Raw genomic sequence first — 15458 nt, 5'->3', positions numbered from 1 at the left:
AAGAAACCAGTCCTTTATTAGTAGGTGGCGTAAGATGGATAATTTATGTAACTAAGTAGCAGAACTAGAACTGTGAGAGCTGACAAGTACCCACTGCGTTCGACTGCATACCTGCTGCATTTGCTGCCTTGCTCAATATCTCAAAGTTCTCTTCTGCAAAATTATGAGAGGCACAAAAAAGAATTCTAACAGAATACCAATTGATGTACCTGTTCTACCATTTAGCAAGAACTGGACTTCCCTGAATTTTTTCACCTCTTCTCATACACTTGAATGCTAGTGCTATCGACAGGCATTAGCACTATCCAGTATAGCTTCAAACAGAAACAAAGTTTAGATCACATGTGCATGTACATGCAATTCTGGGGTCTACGACTATCAGAATTTTTATTTCTTTGTGGAAAAGGGTAGCAATATACAGTAAAAGCCAGAGAAACTTATACATTGTTCTCATCAAAATTCAAGGTTGTCTCTATCATAACTCACCAGGATAAACTGCAACTTTTTCTGAAGTACTGTAAGTGACAAATATGCTCACATGAAACACAAAGGGCATAGCAAACACCATGTGAGCTGTGCAGGTGAAAGAATAAGAAAATCACCATCCTTATGCAGATCATTAGGATGCACAAACAAAATCATACACATACAAGCAGAGGCTTTATTCACAGAAGCAGTCCTGCAGTAATGGAAGTAGTACTGTAATGGAAGAAGTACACAGAAGTACCAGTCAGAAATGCCAGCAATTCAAGACCTTCCATTCTGAATATGGCAACATGTTTTTTGCAGGAAAGAATTGTAAAGGTGACATAGGGCACTTCAGAAGAACAAGAATTCACAGGTTAGAGGATTCTTTTAAGTAGAAAGAAGAAACAGAGTTGCCTAAATTGGGAAATGGACTTCCACTGCTCCTCCAGCTTTTCTTAGAATAGCGAGAGATGAAAAATTAACACTAGACAGAAGAAAGAAAAAACACTGGCTGTCTCTAAAGAGCAAGCATCTCCCCAAAACCTCTGGAGATAAGGCCTATGGCATATATTCTACGAACATAAAGAACTCAACACCGTAGGGAAAGTTGGCAAGAGGAACTGAATTATATTGGCGACCCTCTTTCCCTTCTCCCATGTGTTTTACAAGGTATGGTAATCAAGTTTATTATTCATGAAGCTGTGCTTGAAGATGAGCTCCTTGCTAAGTTATTGAACTCATGTTCCAGGACTGCCATTGCTACATATTTCTGGGTGCTGATATTTTGAAACCATGATTTTAAAAACTGCTTCCTTAGAGTTAATTGAAAAATCTTTATGCATGCTTGAACATAAGGAAAAGTGAACATAATTTATATTTAAAGCAATGCAAAGAAGATTATAATTTAAACTAAGCAAATTGCAATTATTGCTCAATCTTGTTGAAGGATTATCTTCTAGTTCATCTCCCTGTTGGCAATACATTTTAAAATGAAATATTTGAACATTGAAGTGGTTTTTAAAATTATCTTCCATATATTTTTCTTGCAGACATAATTAGAATCTAAATCTATTTTATTCTGAAAGACCTGAAGTGGACCAGAAGATGTGCAAATGAACTGTCAGTGATTTGCATTCTTTTGCTTTTTTCTAAGATAATAGGATACCTTGGATGTTGCTGCAGATCAAATAGTGAATTAAAAATAGTTAATTAAAATCTTAAATAAAGTGAATTAAAATTTACAAAGACAAGTTCTTTATTTATTACTGTTTTTCTCAAATCAATAAAACCCCTGTTATTTCTAAATTTAAAATAACTTTAAAGTACATGCTTTTGAGCACCTTCAAAAGATTAGGCACCAGCAGCACCATATGAAAGTTGCTGGACATATACACTGAATGTAAAACATTTTAGTAGAGTGCCATGTGGAAAAACCTAGTAATACCTATCAAGATCAATACAGTAACTGAAAAACTAGTATTTTCCCTTTTATCCTGAACAGTTGAATGGGTCCATTGATTTTACTGTTTCATCTGCAAAAAAATCCAACCTGTCTAGTCTATTCCTCATTTTCTCTTGGAATCTTTTAACAATGAATTTGAAAAACATAAAAAAAAATTGCCTAGAAAAAATATAGCAACAAAGGTATATCATAAATTTATACTGTGGATAAATTTACTCTCTTTGACTGCTAAGATTACATGGCACTTTAAAGTACTGTTGCATTTGAACTGTTAAGAAAGATGTGTGGTAGTCTTGGTGTAAATATTTTTACTATATTCACCCCAAGATGGAACATTTATTCCTCTGAAAACTTGTACAGCTAGATGTCTCATTTCAGTTGTCAAGCCAGGGAATTTATGTAACAATGGTCTGATTCTGTCAACTGCATTATACAAGGCACATTCAAAGCTTAAGGGAGCATCCAGATTTCTTAAAACAGAATCAAAGATAATTTTTCAGTAGCCTCTTATTTAAATAAGATATATCTATTATGTCCTGTTTCAGATTTGCCCATTTATTCTGACAAACAGCAAACATACTCCATTTTGTAATAGTCTCCGCAATACCTAAATATTCTTTAGTATTATCCTGGGCTTTTCTCCTCAACATAACTTCCCCCCCCGCCCCCAGCTAATGCTGTTCAGTCTAAAAAGATGGTGAAAAATCATTACAAGTACAGAAATGATGGGAAGTGCATATTGGATTGTGGACTCTTGAAGCAAGGGTTGTTTTATTCATACAAGGGCAGGAAAAGTATCCTGTAAATTTTGGGTTTCTACCTAATAGTCATAATCAATGATTTTAAATGGTGGGGGAGAAGAAAATTTCCCTGATTTACACATGTCAAGACCAGATTAAGACTACAGGCTAATAACTTTTCTGTATTTCTTTAGGGATTTCATTATTTTATTGCTTTGCATTCCATATCTCTTTTTCTTCCTTAAACTTGCTTTTTAGAAAAAAAGCTGAAGCTCATGGTTTTTTTACCTATTGTAGTTTTTTTTCACAGCTCCAACAGAAGTCTTGCTTTGTCCTTTAGATCACACCCCCAAGAAGAGCAATGACAATGAAATGTCTCAAAATTAATTGGAAACACCTTTCTTAGGTAAGAGCATTGATGAAGTGATCCAACTATTCTTATAGTTCAAAAGCCTTACTTATTACAGAGAAACCAACCACCCCAAACCCAACAAACCACCACAAACCTCTTGAGGGATATAATTAAGTGGCACTATATGATCATGCATAGCCTATTTGCATGTTGATGGCACAGAGAAATGCAGTCTGATGAAAAGATTTATGAAGCAAAGGAAAAAGAAACAGGGGCCAATTAATGCAATGTTCAAAGGACACACCGAGCTGGGAGTTTATAGTGTATAGTGAAACACTTGTGTTGCATATTTCCATCTCATGACTGGCTAAAAAAGATCAAAGCTTTTTTTTATTCCATATTAAGAATGGCAGAATATTACAGCAAACATGCAATAAGGATAAATGTAATAAGCTTTAATAAAAGATGATAATAAGGCTTGATAAGAACTTTTGGAATGTCACCAAATCTGAAACGTAAGATGAAAGCATCTGCATGTAGAGATTGTAGTATGTTATTTGGAACCCCACGGAGCTAAACTGTGATTAGAACTCCATATTTTTCCATAAATTAGCTTTTGTTTTGAATTTCCTGCTGAGATCATATGCAAGTTGATTGAACGTTCAAGTCAATATATAGGTTTTCTAATCCTTTGCTGTTTTTCAGGCTTCATGATATCACAATTACAGCAGTCCACTTGTAGATCAAAGGTACATGATTGAGGCCGAAAGAAAAAAACCTATAACTTCTTTACAAAACTTCTTCACAGTGATTTAGACCTCTCCATGGCAATTATCACTCACCTACTCAACAGTGCAATTTATGGAGATGCATAAACCAACCACTACATGCAGATCAACTTGTAAGCCCACAGAATTTCCTCTTCAATCCATATTAAAAAACAGAATGGACATGCTGTGCTCAACTTCAAGGGGGCCAACTCTACCTTACTCCAACACCTCCAGTGTAAACTTGTAAACCATTAGCTATCTGCATAAGCAAATAATCTCATGCAAACCTTTGGTTCAAAACCCCAGTGTTTACAACAGCTCAGTGATTGCAGTCATCCTCTTATTAAAACATCACCACCACTCTGGGGATTGGCTATTAAATAGGACATCCTTTATTATATCATCATTAATATGTTTTATGTGCATTGGAAAAACACCATGTTACCTCCACCAATGAAGTGTGTTTTTTATGAAACTATTCCTGTAAACAAAGTTATACTGTAGGTACAGTAAAAATACTATCAACAGAAAAAAACAATTTATCATACATGATTTATGAAAAGAAACTGTGACATAAAGACAAACTTACTGTTAATTGTTTGTAAAGCTAGTGAATTGCTTGCAAGTCAGTTTGTAAAGCACTTTGTATTTTGCATCAATTATCTAAGCCCTGGAAAAAACAAGTTAGGATTACTGCATCACATTGATTTTTTTTTCCTCCCTTTAAAGGTAAATCAGCCACAACACTGCACAGTAAAATCCTACAGTTGATATTAAGAATAGCCAGTCTCAGCTCTAAAGTAATGGTCATTTATAAAATTGATAGAGAAAACCAACTACTCCTTTTAATGTGTGAAAAGACATTGGATCAGTAAAAAGGATGTGTTTTAAAATTGCCCTCTAATTTTGGCTACTGCTGAATTGAAATAACAGTAAGGATTGAATCTCTCATTTTCAAATGTGGATACCTCAATTTCATTACCTCTACTTGAGAGTACTAACAGGAGGCAGGAAAGAAGTAGCTGGAGAAATAACTAAAAAACGTGGGAAATAATTTGAAAACATAAGTAACTTTTACTTAGCAGTGTGAAAAGATTTGGAGTGAGTCAAATGAGGACCCACTGTCCAGCAAAACTGCCTCAATAAAAAGGGCTGTGAGACTTGGCATTTCAAAGAAGAAAGAGAAGGTAAAACAACAGATAAGGCTTGAGATTCCACACAAAAGATAAAGATAAATTTATTGTACCCAGTTACTGTGTTACACCCCAGGAAATCAGTGATTAGCGGTAGGTTATCTCCATGCAGCTGGATGTTGTTTTAGTTTTCAACAAGTATTATTGAAACAAAAATACTACTCTTCCTGTACCATAATAAGAGTAACTTAGAAGTATTTTTAAATTAAAAAAACCTACAGGAAAAATTCATATTTCTATACTTAGAGGTTTCTAGAACTAAGTAACTTTCCAAATAACCAATATACCTACCCCCCCCCCCCCCCCCCCCTTACTGCTTCTGTAGAACAAGTAAAATACATGCATTGGTGTGATCCTATTTTATCATATATTGTCAAAACCACTCCGGTTTTCTTTTACTGGTTTTATTATTGAGGAAAAATAAGCTTCTGAAATGCAAATGTCCATGTCATCTAAACAGTTATAACACATTTCTTTTTCCTGGAATATAAAACTACAAATGCTGCTAAAGGTGACAATTCCTAAGGGACAGTGGGATTGTTTTTTTTTTTGTGAATGGAGTTGTCTGAAATGGCATCAATTTCCTGTCTACTTCAGAGGACATCTAACTTTCATCCATAATTAATCCCTGCAGTGGGGTAATTACACCCATATAAAACCCATGTGTTCTTGTGATCTCAGCCATAAATGTAATATCAAATGGTATTGCTTGAAGCAAGTTTGGACACATGTACTCGACCTTTTCATTCTATAGTGCTTGTGTACAGAAAGGTTTACCAAAATCTCACCAGACAGTTTCAACAACATGACTTTTTTTGAAGCATTCAAAAAGAGAACAAGCAGTTCTCTTCACAGAAAAAAACCCCAAGAAAATATTGCAGTTTACAGAAAAGATGCAATTTATACACAAAATGACCAGGTTTAACACGTATTGCAATCTAAATATCACAGCAGACAGTACATGTCTAAGAGCTGGCTTCTTTCTTCACAGGCATGAGTTAGAAATTAATTGAAACTACCAGCAAAGAAGAGAAGATTAATCCTATGTCCACAACAAGTCATCACCCAAGCAAATACCTGCTTTGCAAAATCTCTTAAACATAAGCATTAATTTGAAGTATTACACATGTTTGCCTACTACTAAAATAAACTACATGCTTACCTGGATTGATAAAATACAAAGAATACCTCCTAAACTACTCTAAGCTTGCTCTTTACCAAAAACCAGTGCATTTAAACTAAGTATCTCATTAGTCTCAAAAATTGCTAATACTTGGGAGTCTGTCAGAAGACCATAGGAGGAGTGCAGAAGGACAACATCTCTACAAAAACTTGCTTGCAAGAGACTTCAGTTTTCCTGAAAGCAGCATCCAGATTTTGAGAAAACATCATACAGCTTCACAATATGATGTGTGGGACTTACAGGCACTGACACGTCAACATCATGTCATCCTGCAGATCATTACTACACCTCTTATATTGCTGGAATTACTGAGTTTCAATTTTCTCCACTGGGTAAAAGTGCAAGGGTGACAGGACTATTGCCAAAAAGCTTGTGATAAATCTTAATTAGAATACAAGCCTTTGGAGCAGAGGTGTGCCTTGACAGATTAACTTTTTTAATCCCTTGAAATCTTGTCAAGTCTCTTTTAACCTCCTGATTGTCAATTACATGTTCCTACATCCTTTCGTGCGAGGATTATCTTTCTCAATGAACGTTTTATTCTCAGTGCCACGAACAATAATAGTAAGTGACATCCACAACTCCAACCAAGTATGAATTCCCTGCACTCCTGAAACAGTAATATTATGCTTTGCACTTAATCTGGAACACAGCAGTGAGATATTTGCTTTAAAAACATCAGCCAAAGGCATTATCCACAACAGTATACTTGCAAGAAGCAAGAAAGTATATTTCATGTTTATGCTTCACGACAGATGTTCAACATGTTTAGATTTTGTACAATTTCAAAAAAGATGTTAAAAACCCTTTCAGCCCAATAAGGCAGTAAAGCACAACAACTTCATTTTTGGACTAGTTCTTCTATCTCTGCCTCCTAGTCTTGAAAGAAAGAATGTGGTGAACATAAGAAATTACATTATTATTTACAAAATATTTCCACTCTAAGGAAGCCAAATGAGCTCATCATCAATGCTGTAAACATTATATGAAGCTCATACAGATATCTAAAATTCATAGCTTTGGGATACCAAGAAAAATAATTTGATCACATGTTAGACAAAGCTGAAAACCTCTGTAATGCACAAAGTCATGGAAGTACTAGCTATAATTTTAAGTCTCATTTTAAAGCAAAAAAACAGTGTGGAAAGTCACATTTGCATCTGAATACTGCCCTGCACCAAGCACATGTCAGGAGTGAGTGAAAAGAGTTGCCCGAACCAGAATTAGTTATTAGTAAGGCAAGGGCTACATTTATCAATTATCTGGCTTTTGTGATTCTATTTTTAAAGATTTTAAGGTACTGAAATGGAAACTGAAGGTTGGTACTTCAGACATCAGGGACTATTCTAAGGTCCATTCAGGAGTTAAAATCCTTTAGAAATTTCAGGAGATAGTTTTCTAGCTGCTAAATCCTTGTGCTGGGTATCTGACCTCACACTGAAGGCCCAGTTGAAGCAGGAGAGAGCAACATGTGGCACTGATGTCTAAAACAACAGGCATGCAGATTTTGTCAGGCACAGAGCAGAGGCACACGTGCTGGGAAGGCAGAGCCCTACACAGAGCCGTGCCATCAGAGGCAGCCAGCTGCTGGCTGCCCCTGACACTTGTAGCTAAGACAGATCTGGAAACATCCATTCTGGACAGAAGAGAGATATCACTATGTACCCTAATCCAAAGATTCTTAATTTGACTTCCAAATCCCACCAAGCTTTATTTTGAACAAAAGATGACAAGGAACATTGCTGCTGCCTCCAAACACACCAGAGACAGTAAAACCTTCCCTAAAAGCACCATGAAATGAGTAATCAGTCTACACTTTGAAAGAAGTGATGCACTTTCTACAGCGCTGGAGACACTGGCTGTCTTCACAAATCCAGATACAGGCACAGAGTGAGCAAGAACACGAGAACATCAATGTGGTTCTGCTAAGTGGTGCAATCAGACAATGCTGAAGAGCTGTGCTTGGACAGCTGGCACGCTTTCTCAGAAAGGTTTCCATAAGAGAAGGTTCCCTGCTGTAGATTTTTGCATGGTAGCTTGAATAGATTGTGATAGGTGGATTTGGTCAACTGTAAACTCTCAGAGCACTTCCTTCAAATGATTACAGCAGATCAAAAGGAAAGCCCAATTTTTTTTTTAAGAATCAGATATATAAATATTTTTGTTTACCTCATGGCTTTATTTTGTTGGAAAAACAAATTGGCTGAGAGCATAAACCTAGCTAACTGTAAAAATCTGCCACAAATCTGTAGACAGGGAACATATTTTCAACCCACACACCTCAGTAAAGCTCCAGACATAGCTAAGGTCCCAGCAAAACTGAGTGAAGCAGGCAGATATGGAAGAGAAGGAAGAAAGCCAAAAGTTCTTGATGAAACTCTCAGTGACAATAGCATTACCATACTTAAAATTAAATGTGTGTCAAAAAGAAAAACAGTTTCGATAAAGGCATAATGAAAGGTAAGGTGATTAATGCCAATTAAACCATATTCTCCCTCATGCCTGTTCATTACAATACCTATGCTGGGTATTGCAATAAAAATTCCATTTAAATGGCATTATTAATTAAGTTGTTTTCCTCATTCCTGGCAGTAATTGAGCTTTACAAACAGCAGAATAATGTTAACTTGGCATTGCAATCAAAAAGAAATATTATATTGTTCTTTATTGATAAAGTAAAATACATTCTTAGGTATATTTAGTCATTGCTTTAGTCACAAAATTCAGTTCTGTAATTGTCATGGCTGGAAATCAATTAGTTATGGAGAGTGGTTCTGCCCTACTATGACTTCTGCCACTGAACCCAACAGGAAGGGCAGCTGGTCCTCCACAATCTGGGAAGATCTGTGAGTGCCAGCAGCTGTCACACTAAATCCTGACTGATATGGGAGAACCACAGACAACAAACTCAGAAACAGGAAGACATAGGAAGTTAGCCCCAGTCTACAGAAACAGACAATTAAATAATTTTTAACAATTACTTAAAACTCACCTCAGATAGTCACACACTATCTTTCACACTTTGCATCCTTCTGATGCATCAGTCTCCTCTAATAATGAAACTTGATTGCTATTTTTCCTGGACACTTCCTTCTCTTTCTACCTAAAACCCTCTTAAGCTGCCCTGTTCTTATTCTCAGGAGGTTTTTGAGATAACTCTGAAGACAGTTGTCCATTATCTGAAACACACTGGCACATAATGTTCAGCTTATTTTTAATATTTTGGGATGATGATAAAACAGTAACATTTTTAGATAGACAAAAAGCATGAGTGCTTATTATAATAATTGCAAAACAAGCACAATTAGCTATTTTTATACAGTGTAGAAAATACTAATTATCTGTAATTATCAAACATGGCTTTCTAGTCTGGTATTTTTTTCCATTCACATTTCATTTGAAACTTTCATCATGATCTTATGGTTATCTGTGTCATAGCAGAACCCACATTTTTCTACTGTTTCCCACAGAATGAAGTACCAACTAAAATACATGTCTTCCCATAAGATATTTAATCTGTTAAGTCTAAATATTAGCTTTCTTTTCTGTCCAAATTGAATTTGCTTAAGTAGGAAAAAGTACTGATAGATAAAGAAAGTGGTAAAGTGATGAAGGCAATAGTGACAAAAATAATCACGTGGCCTTTTAAATGAAATGAAATGACTTTTTGTTTGTTTGGTTTTGGTTTTTCTTTTCTTCCTACAAAGAGATGCCCTTCTGTTATCACCAATATGTAAATACTTTATCACAATGAATAGCTGACTGGTGTATATTCTTGTTCTGACCACTGACTGCTAAGATAAGGGTAACAAAATGATCAATCCCAAGTTACACAAAGAGTGAAGTGCTCAATGACTCAAAAGTATGACAGGTTGCTGTGAAGCAGTCAGGACCGGAAAGGCCTGACTAAATAGCTCACGTCCTACTGTGCATTCAAATGATGCTTTATGTTCATGGGAACTTATTTAGCAGACATAAGACAAAATTCATGACAGATGCCTGCAATTTTTCAGTGTACAGCTCTTCATGCTTAGTTGACTGAATCTGGTATTGTGCAGTTCCAGCACTGACTGAGGAACTGAATTGCTCTCCTCTTCAGTTCCATGTACAGTGAAAATGGCAGCAATTTCTTGTATTGATTTAGACAATGTCAAGACAGTGCCATTGGCAATGGAGAATCAATTGCTAGAGTGACTCCTGGGGAAGAAAGAGGGGTTCTGAGGTCCCCAAATTCTCATTAATTTCATCCATGAATTGCTGAATCCACACAACAGCAGAAATAATTAGTACAGTACAAATCAGTTTGTTAATACAGCTGGTCAGAGTCTGTGATATGTAACATATTGGAAACAACTCCTTTTGACTAGTTAGTTCTCTATAATTACACAGTGGATTTTTCTGTTAGGAAAAATCACATCCAAGAAAACTAAGCTCCTTTGCTTAGTAAAACCCAAGTGGACAGGGGAAATCCCAAAACGTGGAATTGAAGGACAGTGGTTACATATGAAACTTTGACCTGGTGCATATTTTTGACCTAGGAGGTGCTCTTCAGAACTTTCCTTCAGAACTTTCTTTTTATTCATTCATTCACTACAAGTGATAGATGCTCAAGGAAGCAGAAAGCCACAGGGAAACAAAGGAAACAAAGTCCTGGGTTGTCTCCACATAGTAAAACTGAACTCTATTTCTAGCTTCACATGGACTCTCTGTATCAAGCTGGTTCAAACTGTTAATGTCGCTATAGAAAGAGGTCAAACAAACACAATTTCATTCTTCTTACTCTTCAATGGCTTATATTTAATACTGCTCTTCCCAGGCCTCCAAACAGGGGAAGAAGATTCTAAAATCTTCATGTTGGAAAAAAAGGTTGCTTTTTTCCTTGGTTGCAAATCTGATTACAGACAGAAGTTAAGCAAATGAGCAGCTTAAAGAAATTCCAGTGTAAACTTGATCCCAAAATAAGGCAGTTTAAATTCTTTACTCCCTATTTTGTAATCCATTATTTCAGGGAGCTTTTCCTTGAATCCTCGACTTTAAACCATTTTTAATTCCTGTCTTCTATATGTTGCCACACTATCTTTTGGTTCAGCACTTGTGTGTTTCTGTTACTTTACTTCTTTCTCAACCATTTAACAGTAGATGAAGCCTCTAAGCAAAGGACCAACATTTTCCACAACTCCCTTCTATTTTCTTTTAGCAGGTCTAATTGACAGGAATTGTAAGTTTAAATATTTCTTACATTGCAGAATGGCTGAGAGAGACCATGTGGGCTAGAAATTCAAGAATTCATGGGAAGACTTTCCTTTAGACTGAAATAACATTTTCAATTCCTTGTGATCCCCAAGACCGCATTAAGTGGCTTTAGAGTATAGTGTTTGCTCTGGTCTCTACCCATGCAGACACTTTCTGCTCTCACCTCATCTTTGCAGACTTTGTAAACGTAGGAGTCTTTCCTGTCAGAGTGATGGAAGAAGTGCAAGACATACCAGACTCTTGATGCAGCTCCTTCCTCTGGCTGGGCTAATTGACGGAGCAGTAATTGACTGAGCAGTTCTGCAAAGGCAGACATGAAGTCTAGCAAACTGTCTCTTCTGCCTTATGTCGCCTGAGCAGAGGCAGCAAGATCTCAAGTCACTTTTTCTACCCCGTACTCTCTGTAACTAAAATAAGCCTGGGCATGACACCTTCATCTCTGCAGTTCTGAGAAGGGCTGGGTTACACCACCACTCACTGAAACAGCGGTCTGTAAGTCCTTCCATCTGCAGCTGCCACAGGCACACCATGGACATTAGCCACACCCTATCGTGTACTGGCATGTTCTGCTGCAATCATGCTGCAAAACGGGTCATTTCCCAGCCTTGACAGTGATACTTCATATTGAATTCATTCTTTCATGCAAATACTACAAGGTGGTAGCATTTTCACACTTGTGGCAACATATCTTTGTGAAGTTCAAAACATGTCTCAAACTGGCTATACAAATGTGACATGCCACCTCAGCTGTTGTGAACTTCAGCAGAGATGCCAGACCACTGTATTGGAGGCACATCACAGGGTGCTAGGGGTCACACAACACTGCAATCCTTCCCTTCTTCTTATGTTACAACCAATTTCCTACTCAGTCATTTCCCTTTCACACCTATGTTATGAAACATGTCTCCTCTGAAGACATGTTTCATATACTCCTAAAAGGGAGTAGGGCTGTTCAGCCTGAAGAAGAGAAGGCTCTGGGGAGACCTTACAGCAGCCTTCTGTTACCCAAAGGGGACTGGAAAGAGACCTGGAAAGGGACTTCTCACAAAGACAGGAGAAAGGGGAATGGCTTTAACTGAAATGGTACGTATTTAGACTAGATATAAGGAATAAATTCTTTACGGTGAGGTGGTCAGACAACACAATAGATTGCCCAGAGAAACTGTGGATGCCCCATCCCTGGATGTATTCAAGGTCAGGCTGGATGGTGCTTTGAGCAACCTGATCTAGCACAACATGTCCCTGTCCATGGCAAGGGGTTTGAAACTAAATGATCTTAAATATCTGTTCCAACCCAAAACATTCTATGAAATGGTCAGCTAAGATGAAGGAGTACTTAGGTCTTACATTAATGATTTCTACTAATTTATACTTGGCTGGCCTATTAAACGGGGAATATTTCTGATATTACATCTGCAGACATGGGAAAACCACATATATGAATGAGTGCAATCTATTCGTCATTTTATGGACACAAAGTTCTCTAGAGAGCATCTGTGAGTGCTGAATTTTACATTTAGATTGCTGAGTAAGCTGAAATCTGTGTAATATCACCAGTAGGCATTGAGCTCCCTATTGACTGTGGGCAGAGGAAGGCTGTTGTGCATTATTTCAGCTAGGATGTGAGCTGGCGTGCACCCACGAAATGAAATGTACAGCTATCTTTTCTTTACAGGGTATGTGAATAAATGATGTGTGGAGCTTTCAGCCCTTGCTCACTGGAAAGCTCTGTTCTTTTGCCCGAATACAGGAATAGAGGCGCATTAGACATGCTTATATTTCTTAATGCGCCTGTGGGAGAAATAATCCGGCACAGCTATCTTCCCGTGCCCCTCAGATTCATAAGTAATCTGGCTCTTTGGGGCTGGCAAAGTGTAGAGCTCGGCTCACAATCAGGTCTCCAGTGTTTTACTGTATGTATGGCTGTTTTTCCCGGCTTCTGACAGTGATACTTCATACTGAATTCTTTCTTGAATATTTATGCATTTATTTAGTAGCAGATGTTTACTTCTGATGATTTATGAGGCAATATTACAGAGACTGAGCACAATTAATGTGTTTTATAAGTGGAAATATTTCAATCCTACTTAAAAAAAGATACCATGTAAAAACTTAACTCTAAACCACACCTTTAAACTCCTTCAATATTCACACAAAATAACCACAAATCCAATGACTGAAGGAAGCTGAAGGGCAGTGGCAAGCCCTACATTTGCCTATATATCTTTTGCTCTTTGGGGCTGGCAGCTGAGGTGGAAAGGGTGCTCGGGGGCTCAGCTTTGCTGGGTCAGAGGGGAATTTCTCAGCTACTCACCAACCCACTTTCTTGCATTGTTCACAGGAGATTCAACTCAGTAAGAACGACTTCAAAGGCTCTGTAGAGCTTATGCTGTGTCTTGCATTGAAATGCAACAAGGTTGTTTGAACAACGTCATGAAGATTTAAGGATCTTAAGGCCTTCTAGGCTCTATTATAAATTAACACTGATTTTAAAAAGAGGGAAGGAAAGATTGACTCTCTTCTTTCTGTTTTCTCTCCTCTGCTCCCCAAGACGCTAAACTTGTGTCCAACCAGTAACAAAAACCAGATCATTATATTTCCGTAACTGTGATGACCTAAACTTCTAATTAATAAGTCAGTTAAAATAAAGTCTTTGAAGACCATTTATGGTCTCAAGAGATGAAAAAATCTGTAATCTGGACAAAGATGCAAAGGAAGTTATGAGTGCAAAATGATCCTGTTCTGTTCCCTTATTAAAGTCAAGGACATTTTCTCATAGCCAACCATTGCTCCTATTAACTAACTGCCTAAAACTCAAATTACATACTATTTATAGTGAACATTTATGAAAATAATTAAGGAGATGAAGAAATGAAGGAAATCTTCTAAAATAAAATTTGGAAAACAGAGTTAAACAAACAAATAGAGAAAAGTGACATTAATTAAAAATGAACAACCCACAAGAGAGGAAGAAGTCTAAATCTTCACGGCATGTTGTCTTTAGGACAATTATTTTCCCTATTTCACAATCAAACATCTGTATTAGACTTTGCTCCAGCTCTATACACAAACATCCATGGATGTAATGATGAAATAGGTGATAGTTAGCATTCCTAAAGATTGTATTAGCAATATTTCAGCAAAATGAGAGGAAAAGAGTTCCAAAGATATGCTGAAAGTTATATTCACATCATGGAATTTTTACAGCCTATATTTTACACAGACTTTTATAAGAACTTGACCCCACATAATTTAATTGTAGTTCAAATACTTCTTTGAAGTTAATTCACTGACCATCAGGATGCTTGCAAAATATTCAAATTTTCTCATTTCTCAAAACAATTGTGCCTTTCATTAAATCCTTGTGGCTTTTAGTGTTACCAAAGACTTGACTAGTTAAAGGTTAGGACGTCACAGTCCATGTACAATCCATCAGACACCACTGTTCATAGTGACAATTATAAAAAATGGGACTCACCTATAAAGTAGGACAGCAGTATTGCCAGCAGCACTGAGACCCCTACAGCACAGAGTGCAGTACATTTCCAGCTACAGTACTTTGAAGACTTCTTGAATTTAAAAGCACTTCTGGACAGAGTGTTCCTAGGTAGTGGCCGAGTAGGAGGGGAATAAACAGAGCCGGATGCCATTGTGTACCCTGGCGTTGCAGTGCTGAACAGCGGTGTGGTCCCTGTTCCTGTTTTGAATAGGAAATGCCTGTGAAAGAAAGAGCATATGGTAAAGTATAAAAGTAAATCAAGCTGGAGCACAGGCAATCATAACTCTTTTGTTTGATGTTGCTTATTTTTCAAATAGCTAACAACATCCAGTCTACAAAGGGTCATAGAAGCAATAACTTGTCATGACACTCCCATGTAAAAAGACACTTTCCCTTTAAGTAAAGACCAAAGCCCCCCAAACATTAATAATGAACTGGTATCCAGACAGGAAACAGAACTACCCAAAATACAGTGTAGCAGGGAGGAAGTCTCTCATAGTTTATCCGACAAGTAGGGACAGGCTTTCTGCTGCTGTTT

The 15458-nt window shown here is 37.1% G+C and overlaps 1 protein-coding gene across 3 annotated transcripts in view; it reads right to left on the bottom strand.

Annotated features, from left to right (window-relative positions):
* TENM3 (teneurin transmembrane protein 3) overlaps positions 1-15458 on the bottom strand; it is a 349238-nt gene that overhangs the window by 101188 nt on the left and 232592 nt on the right. For all 3 annotated transcript variants that reach the window (XM_059844573.1, XM_059844574.1, XM_059844575.1), the window contains exon 6: positions 14900-15138. In XM_059844573.1, the coding sequence (XP_059700556.1) occupies positions 14900-15138 (239 nt within the window). The remainder of the gene's footprint in view (positions 1-14899; positions 15139-15458) is intronic.

The sequence above is a fragment of the Haemorhous mexicanus genome, chromosome 4 (assembly GCF_027477595.1).
Source record: "Haemorhous mexicanus isolate bHaeMex1 chromosome 4, bHaeMex1.pri, whole genome shotgun sequence".
NCBI lineage: Eukaryota > Metazoa > Chordata > Aves > Passeriformes > Fringillidae > Haemorhous > Haemorhous mexicanus.
Note: the sequence above shows the minus strand (reverse complement) of the source record. Positions and strands in the feature narration are given on the sequence as shown.